The 21,078-nt window shown below is 39.9% G+C and overlaps 1 protein-coding gene across 2 annotated transcripts in view; it reads right to left on the reverse strand.

Moving 5' to 3' along the window:
* Nucleotides 1-1,736: 1,736 nt before the first annotated feature.
* Nucleotides 1,737-21,078, reverse strand: part of LOC132126851 (transcription cofactor vestigial-like protein 4) — a 51,452-nt gene continuing 32,110 nt past the window's right edge. For both annotated transcript variants that reach the window (XM_059538401.1, XM_059538400.1), the window contains 4 exons: nucleotides 14,895-15,084; nucleotides 6,048-6,267; nucleotides 5,315-5,438; nucleotides 1,737-2,117 (listed from right to left, as the gene is read on the reverse strand). In XM_059538401.1, coding sequence (XP_059394384.1) covers nucleotides 1,888-2,117; nucleotides 5,315-5,438; nucleotides 6,048-6,267; nucleotides 14,895-15,084 — 764 coding nt within the window. In that variant the 3' untranslated portion in view covers nucleotides 1,737-1,887. The remainder of the gene's footprint in view (nucleotides 2,118-5,314; nucleotides 5,439-6,047; nucleotides 6,268-14,894; nucleotides 15,085-21,078) is intronic.

The raw sequence follows: 21,078 nt of genomic DNA on the forward strand, positions 1-21,078 counted from the left end.
TCAATGTGTTCTCTAGTGGAATTAAAGCATGTTATTCTCCCCAAATGTAATCAGTTGTTTTCACAAAGGACGACTCAGAAGTCACGGCTGTGGTTTAAGAGCACTTTATTGATCATTGAGGCTACTTAAAAGTACAAAACAATGGCCTGCCAAAAGTTTGTTTTATTCCAAGGAGAAACAAGGCCAAGAAACGAGGGTATAATACAGATTTACAAATCATTAAGTACACTCGAGGTGAAGTGTTTGAAACTGTTGGTTTGTGTCGTCGTTCTCCTGGAAGCGCACATCACATATAAAGTGTGTCTGCTGGACTCGAGCGATGGTACTGGAGAGCAGTAACTCGCCGGGACTCGAGTCCGTTTGATCAGTCGTCTCCGTTCAGAAGTGTGTCGAGACTCAGTAGCCTTCAGAAATAATACACAAGTGGCTGTTACACTAACGCAGTGTTTTCATACAATAACTGTGTTCCTGCACTTTAACCTTTAACAGACAAACCTACAAACAAAAAAGATCAACTTTTTCTCAAAAAAAAAAAAGCATGATTACAATAAAGGACAAGGGAAATATTAAATAACTACATACCATTAACAAATTAATTGTTCCTCAAAAAATACCTACGATTTTTTTCTCTGTACATTCGTTACGCACAGCGTAATGATGGTCTTATAGTTTCCTATATAAAAACTTTTTTTTGTTTTTAAGTGATTTACCTACAGCGTGTAACGCACAACCAGAAAGTGAGAGTGTCCTACCCAGTAAAACGGTAGTGAAGTGTGTGTGTGTGTGTGTGTGTTTGGTGAGAAACACACGCAGAAGAGCAGTCACGAGTGTCTGAATCCAGGACCGAAGGAATGTTAGCACGAGCGTCTCTAGCTAGTAGCTACACTGAACACAAGACCTGCACGCCGTTCCTATCGGAGGAATGTTTGTGATTCGGGACAGGCGGACCGTTTCGACAGCTGAACGCAGAATTAAGAAGAAGCGCACACGAATCTAGCTCGTGGTGTCCAGCAGATGGTCAACGCTGCAGTTGACCGGTCCATAGCTGCGAATGCTCTTGTTTCAGTCATGCAAAGCGACAGCATCCTGTACCACGTGTGGATTAATAACAAGCAAACCAACCGTTAATATACAGATGGCCTGTCCGCAGGCGGATTCCTCTTCTGTATCTGGCAGCTACCACAATGAATAGTGAACAGAATATAATAATATGGAGTACAACTGTACCAGCAGTAAGTTTATCTAGGACTGTTACTGACAAAAATAAAATAAAATCTGAAGAAAAGGCTAAAAAGTATTACGATTGAAATGTCTACATAATAATAGATACCAGCTATTTTAAAAACATGCACTTATAAGCACTAGTTTACCCTTAAGTCTACACTACAGAAACCACAGTGCCATCCGAAACGAGAAGAATGCCCACATCTGTCAGCGTCGTAGAGACGCCAGAAACAGGTTCTCTCTCCTGACCAGGTGTCCTGCCAAACATCTTCTGAACATCCCATCAACACTACACTCACATCCGTCCATCCGTAGTGCACAATCAGTCCAGGCCTTCCCTTACAAGTGTACACGCACAGATTCAGGACACGACCGAGTGCGATGGGAGAATGGCTTCTGGGTCAAAGGTTTGCAACAGCGGTTTCTTTGGTATCTGAGGCAAATGGTTTGATTATCTCAAAAAAAAAAAAAAAAAAATGTATGGGCATCCCATAACGCAACAGCCAAGCTAAAAGTATACTAGCATACTTACAAACAAAAGAAAAAGAATCAAAAGCACAACAGAGTTAAAGGAGCACCTCCTCGTCTTGCGTTCTTTTATGTACATAGCTATACGTCATGCATGTTTGAGAGAGAAGCGGATGGGGATCGCTGGTCCTCTTCTCAAGACACGAGGGAAGGGGAGTGATTGTGATTGACCATGTGGCCGTTGGTGGAGGAGTCTGGGCTCTTGGCCTTGATCTGCAGCCACTTCTCACCCAGAGCCTTGGCGAAGTGGTCATCCACCGAGCCAGTGATGGACACAGAGTTTGTGACCGGCTCAGGCTCCTTGTAGTTCTTGCCCAGGCTGCGGCGGAAATGCTCCTCGATGACGGGGTCGCAGGCGGTGTTCGCTGAGGGACACAGAAACACTGCTTAGTACAGACCAGACCTCTAACGGACAGCGCTGTCCACAGTTAGGACACAAGACTAGAACCTGGGCTGTTGCACAGCACTGCATGCTTTAACATGTGAAATGTAACAACTTGTCAGAAAACTGAACTGATTCAAGAAGGGAGAACATTTTTTATTAAGCTTTCTATACCTACTTAAGCTGGCTCTATACAAAGTCTACCTACAGAACTGGAAAACGTCAATGAATCCTTTCATCATAAATCTGACATCTTGTCTGTAAGTATATTTTCTATATTGAAACCATTAACATTTGCCTAGCAGAAAATCTAATACTGATGCACATCTAGCAGATGGATAATGCAACGGTCTAAAAATTAACAAAATGTAAATGTTTCATAGTTTGACATTTGTTTGTTTTTTGTAATATTTGAGAACAATGAACTAAGTGAAAAAAAAATCTAAATAAATAAAGAAAATTATATATATATATATATATATATATATATATATATATATATATATATATATATATATATATATATATATATATTTGAGAGGTCGACCGATATTGGATTTTGCCGATACCGATAGCTAGGTTGGCTCACACTGGCCGATACTGATTAATTAACAGATAGTTTTTAAAATGGATACTGAACAAAAACTAAAATAGTGTTTTAAAAAAAAAAAAAAAAACGTACTGAACCATACTAATAGTACTAGTAGTAGTAATAATAATAATAATATTAATAATACTAATAGTAAATGTTTAAATTACCACACTCTGATAGGGCCCTATGAAATCAGTTTAATTTTTTCCTAAATTCCATTATTGTTTTTTTTTTTCATTTTAAATTTTTTCCAGTCCTTTTTAATAGTTAAAGTTTATTAACCATAAAGCAAGTCTAATTAATTAAAATCACAAAACCTATACATTTTCACATCCATTTAATAAAACTTTAACAAAAATTACATGATTAGGGCCCTATGAAATGTTTTTTCATTGTTACCAAATTCTGGTTTAGCATGTCTAATTATTGGAATGCATAAAACAACTTATTTTTTCTTAAAGAAGCCTAACAATTTTCCCCCTCAGAAATTCTCTGTGTATTTACATTTTTATTATCTAATCAAGGCATGAGACAATTTTATTTGTCTTTTAATTACTGAAAATTAAGCAAACTTTTTTTATTTTATATTTTTTGGCATACAAAGGGGATTTTCTATTAAAATTAAAACATGGAAAAAAATGTGATTATTCCTTTAAAAAAAAAAATGTTTGTTTCATTTTAGTGGTAGGCTATGTAAATGCTACTGAACGATAGACTTCAAAACCGGACTTTTATTTTGACGGTGTTCTGTGCATGTGATATGATGCTTCTGCTCAAATCAAACGCTCAGATGCTCATGAAGTGACACTCAGAGCAGTTCTGGAGATGTTCTTCATGTGTTTTCGTCCTCATTTAGTGAGACAGCAGAAGCTGAAATCACCGCGAGCGTCACGCACTAAACTGTGAATTCTGTTTTTATGAATGGATTCTGTCCGTGTTTTCTGCATCTCGGGAAACATAGGTCCCTACAATTATACCAGCACAATGTATACTCTCGCACTTGAACTTCTGTTATTGAGCACTCAAGTGATTATCTAATCAGAATAAACGAGTAGCGCTGAGTCTAGGATGAATCACTGGTGTCACACACACTCCGGACGCGTCTCATTCAACTCGAGCAGCTCTAAAACGCTTTATTTATTCACCAAACAGACACAAGTTTACTTCAAGAATGAATAATGAGGCAAAGATAAGTTTGAAGTTCAGTGTTTAAAAAAACGGAGCAAATGGAAAGAGTGATCTATATTATAGCTCTATAATGAAGCATACAGACTTTATTAGAGCCACAGAAAGACTAACGTTTCGATGAAATATAATTGTCTCTGATATAATGTAATTTAATGTTAAACTATGTGAATGGCGCGGCAGTATTTTCTGTCTGAAGATCGCTCTGTTCAGTGCAGCGTCACGTGCTGTCAGCGATTCAGCCACTAGAGGCCGCTCTCGCACTATGATGAAAACAGAGCCTTATCAGCCGCTCCAGCAACAGACGGAATGCAGAAAACTATTGGCATGGATTTTTGCAGATAACCGATTGTTCCAGCTATCAACTATCGATTAATCGGCAAATCCGATACATTGGTCGACCTATACTATATATATATACACCACACAGAAAACATTTCATCACGGGATAGTTTATTTTATTTTTTTTTATTTTTTTTGTTCGACAACATCGTGTCAATTGATTCTGATTAATATGCGTGAGGGAGAGAGAACAAGACAGCGCTCGTGTTGTTTGAAGACGATGAATGCGAGCGTGCGGCCGGGGCTCTCACGCTCTCACTCTCTCTCTTTCGCTCTCTCTCTGCAGCCCTAATATATATATACATACACACCGTATTGTCTGCACTAGAAGTTGCACTTTTTTTCATAGTTTGGCTGGTCCTGCGACTTATAGTCAGGTGCGACTTATTTAGAAAAACTAAATGCGACTTATAGTCCAGTGCGACATATGTTTATTTACTCACCATGACGTATTTTTGGACTGATGCGACTTATACTCAGGTGCGACGTATAGTCCGAAAAAATACGATATATATATATATATATATATATATATATATATATATATAAATAGTGTGGACATGTTTATTTTGTACAAATGAAAAGTAGAGATGTAGAAATGCAGCTTGAGCCGGTTGAAAATCAATCTAAATTTGTGATGATTCAAATCAATTGAGATTTAAATGAATTGTGATACAAGATCATAGATCTGTTAGATCCCTACTAAAAAGATTTTATGGTCCGTAATTCAAGTTACGAAACTTGATTTAAAACCTTGATATTGAGGTGTTTAATCTTGACTAATGCTTACAACATTAGTTAAATTGTAAAACCTAACAAATTTGACTGTACTCTAGAAATGATCTGAACGATGTCACTTCCTGCATGTCACAATTGCTCCATTTCTTCTTCTGGTAATATGATCACACACTACATGTGCAACATTTCACGTTTACTGAACATGTAATAGCTCCCTCCGCAGAGAACATGGCATCTTTATGAAGTGTATTCATTAGGGAAAGAAAGTAATTTGAGATCATGGAGTAGCCCATGGCTGGACAGTGAGGGCTGTGAGTACTCACAGTTGGAGGCTCTGCGGTAGCTTGGAGTCAGGCTGGGTGAGCAGCCATTGTGAGACACGGTGCAGTGTGTGAGGTTACAGTTACGGTTGTTCGCTGGGGCACACGTGATCACTGAGGGACGATTCTGCACACACACACACACGTATAGGAGATGAGCAGCAGAGCAAGTGTCCAAACAAACACAAGAACAACTACTAAAAAACAGGGCTTTGAGATGTCCCTACAATGTAGAGAGCTGCATTAATAAAGTCTTCTGTTCTCGCCAGTGGACAGCTGAAATATTTCTTGAAACTGAAATGTAGATCAATATATTTTCAGGGCAGTTTTTGCCTAGCGAAGAGTTCAGATTCATACAAAACTCTTGTTTTGATGAGTAACAAAGATTCTAAACATAAATACCAAGAAAAGGCCAAATGTACTTTAGCGTATATTTAAATAAAATAAAGTTACAAAGCTTTCTGCTTCTTTAAAAGGGAGAGTTTACCTAAAAATTATTTACTCAGCCTCATGTTTGTTGACTCATGTTGACATTTTTTCTGTGGAGCATAAAAATTATGTTTTGAAGAATGCTGGTGACCAAACTGTTCCCACTGACTTCCATTACATTGACAACAAACCCGAGAGGACAAGAAAACAGCAATATTCAAAGAAATGATATTGTGTTCTGCATAAGAAAGAGTCAGACGTTTAAAAGCACATGAGGCTGAGCATGTGAAGGCAGTGCTGGAGTTACCTGCTGGCGCTCGACGGGGCTCACAGTGGGTGAGATGCTGAGCGTGCGGCTGGTGTCCATGTTTTTGGTCAGTGCGAGGGGCTGGTCCATGGCCAGGCTGGGCATGTGGGTGTACAGGTGCCCACCGACGAGACTCATGCTGGAGGCGGCGATGCGCTCGATGGGGCTGCGGCTGCGATCCCGGGGGTCCTTGCGGTAGTCCCCATTGGCAGGCTTGCCTCTGCAACACAAACAAAGAAGGGATTGTACTGAGGCCGTCCAGCAGCACAAACAAGCAGAGCTATTAATGCAGCATTCAGCGTCCTGGCAAGAGCACACACCCCCCTGAGCAGACAATGACTCCATAAGAGCAGAGCCGACAGAGTCTTACATTACACTTACATTCAAGTGCTCGTTTAGTGCACAGTAGGGCTGGACGAGATGGCAAAAAAATAAAACATCTTGATTTCACAATTCAGAAAAGTGTATTTTTTGCAAAAAGCACCTAATGATTTATTTAAGGTCCTCCACACGAGCGCTTCGTCATGTGACATGCAGCTGGATCATTCTTTTCTCTTTACTGTTATCACTGGCATATTTTTAAAGAGTCTAATTCTAACATTTGGTAATATTTATATTCCAAATCAAGATTCCTTGATTTATAAAAAAAGTAGATAGTGGCAAAACATTAAATTGGATTTAATCGATCAAATCTGCTACGGCTGCTCCATACTCTCGGCTGTTTTAAAGCAAGTTTTGTTCTACTTCTTCAAATCTGGTCTCCAGCTCTGCATTAGCTCAAATGGCTCACTATAAAAAGCCCTTTCCCACTACTGACCTCCTTTCCTGTTTTTCTTTTCCCCTTAGAAGAATAGACCCACACGCAGCAAAGCCCAGAAGCACTACTCCACCCTTCCGGAGCGATCGGCTCCTGTTTCCAGCCGAGCGGAGGCCCAGCGAGGGCCAACTGCACTATTCAGAAGACTTCATGTGTGCTTCACAGGAAGAGAACTTCATACCCTTCACCAGGCGCACAAGAGAGCTCCGAGCAGGTATTTGAAGGAAATGCTTTCAGAGCAGAATGCGTAACCTCAGTTTAACCTCATACATACGCCGTGTACACAGCATCTTAACAAGTTGAGATATGATGCTGACAGCAGCACTGGAGGCCTGAAAGGTTACACCAGAAGCCCTTTCACACATACACTTTTCCGGAAAATTACCGGTAAATTGCCGTAAAGAGATCATGTGTGAACAGGATCTTTTCAGAAATACCGGTAAATTCGTTCCGGCAATTTAATGGTATGAGAAGTTGTAACATTACCAGTAAATTGCCGGAATTCTGCTGTGTGTGAACGCAGAAGGAAAATTACCGGTATGAGCACGTACGAGTTCAGAACGCGGTGACGTAAGACATCTACTCCGGCCAATCATAACAATGTGACGCATTCACAAATAAATGTTATCCAACTGAAGCGACGGTGAAATTAAAGCGCTTCTCCTTATCCGGGCGGATGAAGAAATATGTCGTCATCTGAGAGGAACTGTTAGTGATGCAGTGACGTATGATAAAATAACTGTTAACTGTCTCCGAGAGCAATGCATTCACAGGACAAAGTCAGGTCATCAATAAACTGAAAACATTGCATCTTAATATCTAAAAAATAAACGACCATTACAAATGAAGTAGTAGTGGAAATATTTCTTGCTCCTATTATGACTTTAGTCAATTTATTTGGGGGTCCTGCTTTTCCACAAATCCTGTAGCTCTAAACCAGTGGATCTCAACCCGCGGCACGTCATGAAATCACATGCGGCCCACCATGCCGAACACAATAAAATAATAATAATAATAACTTTGAGTAGAGGTGGACCGAAATTTCGGCCGCCGAAAATTTTCGGCCGAAATGGCATTATCGGTTTCGGGCCGAAATAAAAAAAACAGCCGAAAACGTAAACCGAAAATGAATGTCACCCGCCCCTGCCATCCGTGCGCAAGCGCTTAGGTTTCACTCACGGTCGAGCTGTTATCACGCGTCTGCCTATCAAAGATTAAGCATGTCAAAGGGCTGTCACAATCAAAAAAAGCTTGTCACAAAAGCTGCACAATCCATCGGACCAACCAACACAAGTTTCGAAAACGAAAACAGGGAATCGATTTTAACGGCCTTCTCTCGGAGCGCGTCCAGGTCGTCACTATACGCTCGCAGCGAACGCGCGTCACACAGCAACTGCAGGTTCTGACACACACACACACACACACACACACACACACACACACACACACACACACACACAGAGAGCCTATTAGTGCATAATATCAATGTAGCCTTCAGTAATGTTTTTCATTGATGTTATGGCAGTCCACATTGCTGACTTGTGCGCGTCTCAAGCGCCCTCTTTACGTTCGCCCTAATGCCTGTTTAGTTGTCGGTGGATTTGCCTATAGGCTATTTGGCGTTGAAAAACGGATCAACGCCAAATATAGGCAATTTACTAACGATTCAATGAACACTTTGCCTATGTCTCAAAAATCGAACAGGATTTTTTTTTTCACAAAAGTGACAGCCCTATACGAGATGACACCAAAGTTGCAATATTTAGCATTTGTTCTGCAAAATCTCCAAAATTGTGGATTTTTTTTGCACAATTTTTAAAAAACTATTTTATTTGATGGAACATAAAACTTGAAGAATAATTATTATTTATATTTATTGTTAAAAATATTTTATGTTTTGTTATGTAACTGTTAATAAAAGTTTGATTATTATATTGTGATTTTTCAATTCAGATCCATTAAATCCAAGCAATATATATATACGTTTTTAATAGAAGCCATTTTCGGCTTCAGTTTCGGTTTTCGGCCAAGTGCATCCTAAATTTTCGGTTTCGGCGCAGAATTTTCATTTCGGTGCATCACTAACTTTGAGTTTTACAACTTATTTTAGTTTTTACGTAGGGAAAAACACATAGGGTACAAACGAGAAGTCGGAGCAGTGGAGAAGAGTGCTGGACATTCGGCATCAGCTTTCAGTTTGCCCCGCAACTCACTTGAGGATGTTCAGCCCATCTTTTTTCCCTATTCTCCCAAAACAGCTTATGCTACTGTTTCAGCTATTAAAATAGTTCAGTTTTTGATCGTTAAACAGGCCTATAAGTTTTGTTTTTAAAGCGACCAGCACAGAGAGAGAGTTTACATAGCCTATGTTTAATCACTTTAGCCTTCTCAAATCATCACGAATTGTCTAAAATAAAATCTAAAGATATATCGAATATTTTGTGCGGAGAGTGCAAGATAAAGAACGCTTTTTTGGGAAATATATGTGCCAGCACGATCATAATATAAAATAAATATAAAATAAAGAAAACAAACATGCTTTCTGCCGTCTTGTCTTGAACAGGAGAGCTTACAAAAATAAACCGAAACTCAGCGAATACATGTCTCACAGACATAGTACTACTTAATGAAATAATAAAAACAAACAAACAAACATCTCAATACAATCATCCGTATAGAAGGCGCGTCTAATTAGGAGATGATGAGTCAGGCAACTTCATCCTTGGGACACAGACTCAGAAAACAGTTTATTAGTAAATAATTTAAATATCTTTTTACTATTTCCCTCTGTCACATTCATGGTAATTACTTTTTCCGGTGCTTGCGACATCTATTGAACTTAGTTTGAACGCAGAACTGTTTATCTGCGCTGATAGACTATTTGATATGAATTTGCATCAGCATAGTCTACATTTGTGAACAGCACCTTTTCTGCGATGTGGCGCGTCTTACAAACTGCAATTTACAATCGCAACTTCATTGTGCTATTAAACCTTTCAAGACGATTTTCAATAAATTGGTCAGCTCCCGACAGCATCGGGTGTTTTATTAATGGTGAGTATAATTATTTAACCAGTCGTCTATTACGATGTCTCCATAACAAAAGCAGTTGCATGAATACTAAAGTTTGAAACAAAAATTAAACCATCAACAGAAATACTGAACACTTATTACCCTCCATGTTTAAAAATACAAGCACAGCTGTTTAGAGGTAAATGACGTCACAGAATTTACCGGTATTTTGGAATGGATGTGTGAATGGTGCTTTTCCGGAAAATAGATGGAATGTTGTTGACTGTGAACAGCGCATTTTTCAATTTACCGGTAAAGTCGTTCTGGTAATTTTATGGCAATTTACTGGTATTACTGTGTGAAAGAGGCTCATGTGACATTAGAAACGTGTCAAACGATGGAGATGCTGCTGTAGATGTGCACAGCTCTCAGGAGAACTGCTTTACATTACATGAGAGAGAAAAGAAACGTTGAGCTACCGTATTTTCCGGACTATAAGTCGCACTTTTTTTTCATAGTTTGGCTGGTCCTGCAAATTATAGTCAGGTGCGACTTATCAAAATTAATTTGACATGAACCAAGAGAAATGAACGTCTCCAGCCGCGAGAGGGCGCTCTATGCTGCTCAGTGATTCTGTAGTCTACACTGAGAACATAGCGCCCTCTCGTGGCTGGAGACGGTAATGTTTTCTCTTGGTTCTTGGTTCTAAATAAATGCGACTTATAGTCCAGTGCGACTTATATAGGTTTTTTTCCTCATCATGATGTATTTTTGGACTGATGCAACTTATACTCAGGTGCGACTTATAGTCCGAAAAATACGGTAATCGTTTACAATTGGAGTCTAAATAAAAATAAAAGCTTTTACATTTTGGCATTTAAAAATGCCAAAGGTGCGACTTATAGTCTGAAAAATAAGGTACTCAAAATAAAAACACTCACTTCCAAGTCTGACTTGTCTTGGAAATATCTTCATTCTTCACAAGGTTACATTTATCAAAATTTCCCAAGAAAATCCAGTCATTTGAATAGGAATCCATGTCACATCACTGCAGACCAACAGAAATAAATCTGCTGTTATTCATACACTGACACACTATTGACAAGACAAGGTTTCTGACAAAACACTGCTGCCGTGAACACACATTTACACCATAATACAAGGACACACAGTTGTGTATAGTTAGGCATCATATAAATAGCAGCAAGGTCAGATCCAGGTGGAGCACAAGAACATTCAGAAAAACCTGCTGAAAGCCTCTTCACACAAGATCCTTTGACAAGAAACAGCAACGAGGCCCTTTGAAGAGATCTGTCCGTTCCTGCTGCTCCTCTCTGATGGATCTCAATCCACCAGTGTTTTCAACACTCCTGCTCCGAGAACAGTGCAGTTAACACCAGAACACCAAGAGTTGTGATCAAGCCACGCATCACAGAACACATCACTCAAGATGTGCGATACAGGAACAAACGTATACAAAAGCAGAAGCAAACGCTTTATATGACTTTAGCATTTCCCCCAAAAAACCAGAGGTTATCTTCAAAAAAAGCCTGCTCCAATCTCCAGTGAAGTGATGTGAACTCTGCTAGACTCTCTTCAGTCACAGATGAAGGCCAATAAAATCAGGAACATTTTCTCTTAATAGCATTTCAGAGGCGTGCGGGAAAACCTCACGATCCACCAGAAGATCTTGGCAGGAAGAGTTCTCTCTTATTTCACTTATTTGACTATATAAGTCACTGGAAGCTCGCCCACAAAGATACAGGAAACATCTGTGAGCGATCAGGGCGAGGAGGGCAGAACCACATGATACAAACAGACCATTCTCTGAAGATGTTCACACTGCTCTCTATTAGCCTTATTTCTGACAGTCTTATTACAAATCAGACAACAAGCTTATTAATAGCACAATACTGTTTAACTACGGTTACATTTATATTTCTTAATCCATTCATTAACTTCCCATTTGTAAATATTAAATGTGGTAAATGAAGCAACTAGAACGTTTTGGCATGTTGCTTATTTCTGGCTCAGGTTTTAAAACAAGCAGCCAAAGGGTAAAAGGCAGTTTGAGAGTTGGATCCATAAGCACTGTGTGTAATCGGTTCAAAGAGCCTGGCTAACTTCAGACTTCACTGCTTTGACAAATTCTAACCCAAACACCAATGAGCCAGTCGTGTGTGTGTTTATATATAAAAGTTAGCAGAAAAACATTATTTTATAAAGCCTAACCACGCTGGCACAGCCTGAGCATGACTCTGTGTTTGGCTGGTCACGGATGCATGAGAAAGACAGAGTCTCCGAGTTCCCAGCAGGAACACAAGACTGCCGGCGATCCTTCGCTCCCAAATCCACTTTCTACAGGAACACATTTACACAACCCCTCAATGTTGGGTGAAATCTAGGTGAACGTATTAATATACCCTGATCTACACAATCAGTCGTTTAGTACACAAAAGGGACTCTTATTTTGCTGTATCCGTCTCCGGTGGGACAGGCCGGAGCAAGCTTCCAGAACACAGTGGGCTGACCGGATAACAGGCTCTTTGTGTTCATGCAGCAGTGAGATACAGAGAACGGCCCCCACCCTGACACGAAGCCCACTCACAACAATATGTCTCCCTGAGTTTCCAGCTGTACTAGCCTTAGGAGGATTGAATCACTGTTTGGTCTGGAGAAGAAGACCAAGAGCTTAACATGTGGACAAACTCCTTTCAGATCAAAAACAAGCTTAACGAGAATCATGAGTATAAACGCTCTCTGTGCACTTCTGACAACACACAGACGACAGACCATTATAGTGAGGAGAGGTTTCCCAGCCCCCACCGCTTCATTCCCTTCTATAGAGAAACACCCTGATGGAAACCTGAGCCGCAGTGTTCGGTGTCAGCCGCAAACTACCAACAAAACAGTCCTGAGCGCCTCATTCACCTCCACCCCATGAAAATCACATGTCCTGGAGCAATACAGAGGCACACCAACACCTCCGGCCTGTAAACGTACTCCTGCTCTTCAAAAACAAGGAAACATTTCAACAAAGACTTTCCCAAAACTCCAGGCCTGTGTGTACTAAGTTTTAAAGGTAAAAAAAAGAAAATCTGGTATAAAAAAACAATCAACACAAACTAGGGGTGTAACGGTATGTGTATTCGTACCGGACCGTTTCGGTACAGGGCTTTCGGTACGGTGCACGTACCGATCGGTCCAACGCAATAACGAAATCTGAGCAGGTCTAAAAACTGAATCTGTTTATGCTGCACTTTACACTTTGGAAAAGTTATATATATTTTTTAAATATGTGCAGGCCTACAAGCTGGGATTGGTAATGCTGCACTGTAATCATAGTTATTTATTTATATTTTTCATTATATTTTATTATATGATATTGGTTTGAGAGTATTTTATTTAGTGGAGAACTTTGCAGCAGTATTTTATTTCTTATTCTTTTTTCATTTTATATATATTTTATTAACAAGTATTTAATAACGTGTAAACAAATTGTTAAAAAAAGTTTATAGTAATAAACAACCTGCAGTTTAATGTTTGCATTTCTTTCCCTTACTGTACCGAAAATGAACCGAACCGTGACTTTAAAACCGAGGTACGTACCGAACCATTATTTTTGCGTACCGTTACACCCCTAACACAAACCAATGTCTTCTGTTTGACCTTCAGCTTTAACCCAAATTTTTTATTTATTTTTTAAATGCTAAAATGTAAAAGCTTTTATTTTTATTTAGACTAATTGTAAACAATTACCGTATTTTTCAGACTATAAGTCGCACCTGAGTATAAGTCGCATCAGTCCAAAAATACGTCATGACGAGGAAAAAAACATATATAAGTCGCACTGGACTATAAGTCGCATTTATTTAGAACCAAGAACCAAGAGAAAACATTACCGTCTCCAGCCGCGAGAGGGCGCTCTATGTCTTCAGTGTAGACTACAGGAGAACTGAGCAGCACAGAGCGCCCTCTGGCGGCTGTAGACGGTAATGTTTTCTCTTAGTTCATTTCTCTAGGTTCATGTCCAATTAATTTTGATAAATAAGTCGCACCTGACTATAAGTCGCAGGACCAGCCAAACTATGAAAAAAAGTGTGACTTATGTGGAATATACCGTATTTTCCGGACTATGTTTGTTTCTGCTGAGGTTTACTAATAATCAGTTATTCTAAAAAATAAAAAGTGTGTGAACTCAATGATACAAATGCTCATACAATCCAATCCATTTGCACTAAACAAAAATTGTGAAATTTCATAAATAAAAAAACACTGAGCTAAAGCACAGTCTGTATGCTAACTAGCAAAATGGCACATGAAGGGGATCTGGTGTAGAAGAGGTTGCAAAAAAAGTGTTAACGTAGTGTTAGTTGTGAAAAGGGCACTAGCGGTTATGAAACTACAGTCTGCTGCAGAGCAGTTCAGATCCTGCTAGTGTTAAACCTTTCAACTTGCAACAAGCTCTGACGGGTTTGCCAAGATGAGGATCAAATAGTGTATGTATCTGAGAGCAGGAGCATTGCAAAAGTAAATCTGTTCAAAGTTTACAACAGCCCGAACACAGATCAAATCAAGCTAGCTGTGCTGAGAAGCCCCTTCTGTTGCTCACACTGGTCCTAATCTACCAAACAAACTGCAGGTCATAGATTAGCCCCGGCTGCTCTGCTTGCACCGTGTGGCTGTCCCCTGCTGAAGAGCAGATCTGGTGTCCGAGCGCCACTCTTCATGCCGAGGCTGGAATGCAGGGAATGCTCTGCCACGAGGGCATGGCCAAACGGCCCATGTGCTCCGGCTCCCACTGAAGAATCTCAGGAATTCCAGCCCTCGCTCTTCAGCACATTCCCAAGCATTCCCCACGTTCTCTCTGCAGGAACGCCGCCCGCACGGCCCTAACTTCAGCAGAGTTCGAGGCTTTCTAAAAAGCACCTGCCTGCCAAAGATTTGGTGCAGAGAGGACACAAGCTGTGGGTGTCTGTCAATGCATCAGACACATGATGTTAATCAGATCCACTTACAACTGTGTGGCAAACAGCCGGCTCATCTTGGCCACATGCTCGTTGTTACAGTCGATGTCGTCGTCTGCTTGGTCCCCGCTGTGCTTCCTCTTGCTGGGGCTGATGGGAGGAGGGCCTGTCCTGTGATTGCTGACTGCAGAGGACAGAGACATGGCCGGCATTCTGGACTCTCCTCTCAGAGCAGCCTCACCTACAGCAAACACAAGAGAGAAGCATTAACACACACGAGCTTCTGCTTCTACAGGCTGTGTGAGACTTGGAGATCAAGAAGACATCATCTGGAATACAAAAACAGCAGATCTGTGAACTGATGGCATAATGGATTGACAAACACAAATCAAATACAAAGCTCTAAAGAATAGAATAGGAACAACTTGTAAACAACATTTCGAGTTAAATAAAATTAAAATCTGCTTCCAAACAGTTGGTCATTTAGCCAGGTTTCACTTATTTCTACCAACAAGCTTGCCATTGGAGAGCGTGTAATTTCTGTCTTCAGAAGTCAGCTGGAGTGAATACTGTCTGAGGAATGTGTCCATGTGTGACCCTGGAGCACAAAAGCAGTCTTAAGTCGCTGGGGTATATTTGTATGAGTAGCCAAATAAAAACAGTACAAGTCAAAATTATAGATTTTATTTTTTTGTCAAAAATCATTAGGACATTAACTAAAGATCATGTTCCATGAAGATATTTAGTAAATTTCCCACTGTAGATATATCAAAACTTAATTTTTGATTAGTAATATGCATTGCTAAGAACTTAATTTGAACAACTTTAAAAGATGATTTTCTCAATATTTAGATTTTTTTGCTCCCTCAGATTCCAGATTTATAAAAGTTGTATCTCAGACAAATATTGTCCTCCGGACAAACCACACATCAATGGAGAGATGATTTATTCAGCTTCAGATGATGTGTACATCTAAATTTCAGACTGGTTTTGTGCTCCAGGGTCACACATATCAGTATGTGCTGAGAGCTCTCCCCTAATAAAGATAATCCACAATTTATATCATTTAAAAACAAAGTAAACATCAATGAATCACTCGTTTGGTGCTGCCTGACTGATTTTAAATGACCTGTTAATTGAACTGAATTACAGCATATAGATTGTAGATATAATATATATGCTGTAATCTATACCTTCAGCTCTCACGCTATCAGTACTGGTTATATTACAAATGAAAGCTCCTCATCAGTACAGAACACTTCTCTGATCTTGATATTCAGAACATAAACCATCACATCCCAGAGAGAAGAATGGCAGCAATCACAATAAACTCACTCATCAGCCCTTCCTATAATAATAATAATTCATTACATTTATATAGCGCTTTTCTAGGCACTCAAAGCGCTTTACATAGTCTGGGGGTATCTCCTCATCCACCACCAGTGTGCACCTGGATGATGCGACGGCAGCCATAGTGCGCCAGAACACTCACCACACACCAGCTTACTAGTGCAGAGGAGACAGAGTGATGAAGCCAATCAGCAGATATGGGGATTGTTAGGAGGCCATGATGGTCACACCTCTACTCTTTTCGAAAGACATCCTGGGATTTTTACTGACCACAAAGAGTCAGGACCTCGGTTTAACGTCTCATCCGAAGGACGGTGCTTGTTGACAGTATAGTGTCCCCATCACTACACTGGGGCGCTAGGACCCACACAGACCACAGGGTGAGCGCCCCCTGCTGGACTCACTAGCACCTCTTCCAGCAGCAACCTAGTTTTCTCAGGAGGTCCCCCATCCAGGTACTGACCAGGCTCAGCCCTGCTTAGCTTCAGTGGGAAACCAGTCTTGGCCTCCAGGGTAATATGGCTGCCGGCACAGACCGCTATGACTTTCTTCTCTTTTAAGAACACTTGACTGGTATCTTACCTCCACATCAGAGCAGAAAAAGCATTAGACTAATCAAGGAAAGCATTTCAAAAAAGTATTGCACTGCATTGATACAACGACATTGCAAAGTCTCAATCCTTGCACTGTAAAAGCAATCAATCTCTGCATTTGATTTGCAGAGAAAAAGGGGCTTTATAATCTGCAGAAGTAATGCACTGAAGCGTCATTACGACACCGTGCTGTAAAATTCCTCTCAGTACAGTACAAGGGCACTCGGTGCGTGTGCAGCCGCTGTGTAGGAGTTAGGCTGGAAAATTACAACTGGCACGCTCTCTCCAATGGGACTTTCCACTTGGGATGAGGTTAACTAAGCCTGAGAAACTTTATAAGATCCATTTATTGAGCCAGACCTGGATTGCTGCACTGGTGCAGTTATTTAGAGAGTAAAATGATAAATAGAGATGGTAAAAAATAACCAGTCCAAGTGTCTCTCCCACACTCAAGCCTCATAAAACAATCCATGCACACATTTACTCAACTTCAGCCTCAAGTAGAGCAATGATAGAGCTCAGAAGGTACTTCCCAAAACAAGCAGCCTATTTTCCTGACTGGCATGTTTCGGCTCGTCTGACCGCGCTCCATGGCAACAGCGATGACATCACTGTGTTTGGCAGGGCTGGAGCTGCTAATAGAGAAAAGACTGCGGCGCACAGTAAACATCCACACGATCTGTGATGGTCTCCAGAGAGCTGAAAGTTACTGGCCATTCAATCGTTATCAGTGAGGAAACAAACTGATCAAACAACTCACTCAGCTCAAATGAGCTCAGACTCCAGGACCTGAAACAGACGGTCAGATAAGACAGACCGCTGGAGTGCATCTAGGAACAGGGTTGGGAAATGACAGATCTCTACATCACTGTATGGAAATTTGTGTAATGCTGGCCAAACGTTGACCAAAGAAAGAAGATGTGGTTTCAGTAACACAGTTAGTGCTGAAGCAGTCATGTCAGGGAGGTGTGTGTGTATCTAGGTGAAAGCAAAAGCACTTTATTTGTTCTTCCGAAAGTAGATATTTTTAGGAATCTTTCAGATTACTTACAACAGAACAGCAACGCATTTGATGGACGACCGTTTCCTGAACCTAGGAGAGGAGGTCATTCTGACTTTGTTACAACAATCTGGCACTTCTGAATCAGAATTATTTTATTCTTAATTCTCACATAAAATAAATGAATAGCCTAAAGATTTTTTTTGTGAAGAATCAGCATAAAATCAGGGTTTCATCCCAACCATTTTTTCATTTAATTTTGAAATCTGAAAAATGAAATGAATTTACTTCAAACCTGCACTCACCAGAAATGATTCTATCGGTGTCAGAAATGTTCTTTCCTATTAGGGGCAAATCATTTTTATTAACCATTTAAACAGAATGTCGTATTAGGCCTAAATATAAAACCCGATTCCAAAAAAACTGGGACAATGTGAATAAAAACAGAATGCAATGATGTGGAAGTTTCAAATTTCAATATTTTATTCAGAATACAACATAGATGACATATCCAATGTTTAAACTGAGAAAAGGTATCATTTTAAGGAAAAAATAAGTTGATTTTAAATTTCATGGCATCAACACATCTCAAAAAAGTTGGGACAAGGCCATGTTTCCCACTGTGTGGCATCTTCTCTTCTTTTTATAACAGTCTGCAAACGTCTGGGGACTGAGGAGACAAGTTGCTCAAGTTTAGGAACAGGAATGTTGTCCCATTCTTGTCTAATACAGGCTTCTAGTTGCTCAACTGTCTTAGGTCTTCTTTGTCACATCTTCCTCTTTATGATGCTCCAAATGTTTTCTATGGGTGAAAGATCTGGACTGCAGGCTGGTCATTTCAGTATCCGGATCCTTCTTCTACGCAGCCATGATGTTGTAATTGATGCAGTATGTGGTCTGACATTATCATGTTGGAAAATACAAGGTCTTCCCTGAAAGAGACGACATCTGGATGGGAGCATATGTTGTTCTAGAACTTGGATATATCTTTCAGCATTGATGGTGTCTTTCCAGATGTGTAAGCTGCCCATGCCACACACACTCATGCAACCCCATACCATCAGAGATGCAGGCTTCTGAACTGAGTGCTGATAACAACTTGGGTTGCCCTTGTCCTCTTTAGTCCGGATGACATGGCGTCCTAGTTTTCCCAAAAAGAACTTCAAATTTTGATTTGTCTGACCACAGAACAGTTTTCCACTTTGTCACAGTCCATTTTAAATGAGCCTTGGCTCAGAGAAAACACCTGCGCTTCTGGATCATGTTTAGATATGGCTTCGTTTTTGACTTATAGAGTTTTAGCCGGAGACGGTGAATGACACGGTGGATTGTGTTCACCGACAGTGTTTTCTGGAAGTATTCCTGAGCCCATGTTGTGATCTCCATTACAGTATCATTCCTGTATGTGATGCAGTGCGTCTAAGGGCTGAAGATCACGGGCATCCAGTATGGTTTTCCGGCCTTGACCCTTACACACAGAGATTGTTCCAGATTCTCTGAATCTTTGGATGATATTATGCACTGTAGATGATGAAAACTTCAAACTCTATGCAATTTTTTTCTGAGAAACTTATTTCTGATATTGCTCCAGTATGTTTCGCCGCAGCATTGGGGGAATTGGTGATCCTCTGCCCATCTTGACTTCTGAGAGACACTGTCACTCTGAGAGGCTCTTTTTATACCCAATCATGTTCCCAATTGACCTTTCAACATTTGATATATTTATCTATATTCTACTGTGAATAAAATATAAGTTTCAGATTTGTAAATTATTCCATTCCTTTTTTACTCACAATTTGTTCAGTGTCTCAACTTTTTGGGAATCAGGTTTGTATTTATGTCATCCTTAATGTTAAATTCTTAAATGATAATGTTAAATTGGAATACATGTAATATAGGGCTGTGAATCTTTGGCAAGGCAGCGATTTGATTCGATTACGATTCATAGGTTTTCGATTCGATTCAAGAATGATTTTTGCAAATTTAGAACGATTCAATTCGATTCGATTCACAATTAAATTTGATTCAATTATAACGATTCGATTCTGCATTCTTTAAGTGCATTCATGGGATTATTTAAATGCTTCTACTAAATTCTTTAAATGCTTAGTCAGGGGGCAAATTACAGTAGCATTTATGGTTAGAGAACCATAGGTTAGAAAAAAAAACAAAAAACTTTTGTCCATGTTAAATGCTAGTTTAATGATGCGACATGGCATACGTAAAAATGTATGTAAGCCAAGTTTTTAAAAAAAGAGCTTAAAGAGTATTATGTATAAGCTAACATTTTGTCACACCAGGGGCGTAGCCATAAGTTCAGCAGTGACAGAAATGTCAAATACAATCATTTTATGTACAACCCGAATTCCGGAAAAGTTGGGACGTTTTTTAAATTTTAATAAAATGAAGACTAAAGGAATTTCAAATCACATGAGCCAATATTTTATTCACAATAGAACATAGATAACGTAGCAAATGTTTAAACTGAGAAATTTTACACTTTTATCCACTTAATTAGCTCATTTAAAATTTAATGCCTGCTACAGGTCTCAAAAAAGTTGGCACGGGGGCAACAAATGGCTAAAAAAGCAAGCAGTTTTGAGAAGATTCAGCTGGGAGAACATCTAGTGATTAATTAAGTTAATTGATATCAGGTCTGTAACATGATTAGCTATAAAAGCTTTGTCTTAGAGAAGCAGAGTCTCTCAGAAGTAAAGATGGGCAGAGGCTCTCCAATCTGTGAAAGACTGCGTAAAAAAATTGTGGAAAACTTTAAAAACAATGTTCCTCAACGTCAAATTGCAAAGGCTTTGCAAATCTCATCATCTACAGTGCATAACATCATCAAAAGATTCAGAGAAACTGGAGAAATCTCTGTGCGTAAGGGACAAGGCCGGAGACCTTTATTGGATGCCCGTGGTCTTCGGGCTCTCAGACGACACTGCATCACTCATCGGCATGATTGTGTCAATGACATTACTAAATGGGCCCAGGAATACTTTCAGAAACCACTGTCGGTAAACACAATCCGCCGTGCCATCAGCAGATGCCAACTAAAGCTCTATCATGCAAAAAGGAAGCCATATGTGAACATGGTCCAGAAGCGCCGTCGTGTCCCGTGGGCCAAGGCTCATTTAAAATGGACTATTTCAAAGTGGAATAGTGTTTTATGGTCAGACGAGTCCAAATTTGACATTCTTGTTGGAAATCATGGACGCCGTGTCCTCCGTGCTAAAGAGGAGGGAGACCTTCCAGCATGTTATCAGCGTTCAGTTCAAAAGCCAGCATCTCT

Source organism: Carassius carassius, chromosome 44 (genome assembly GCF_963082965.1).
Source record: "Carassius carassius chromosome 44, fCarCar2.1, whole genome shotgun sequence".
Classification (NCBI taxonomy): domain Eukaryota; kingdom Metazoa; phylum Chordata; class Actinopteri; order Cypriniformes; family Cyprinidae; genus Carassius; species Carassius carassius.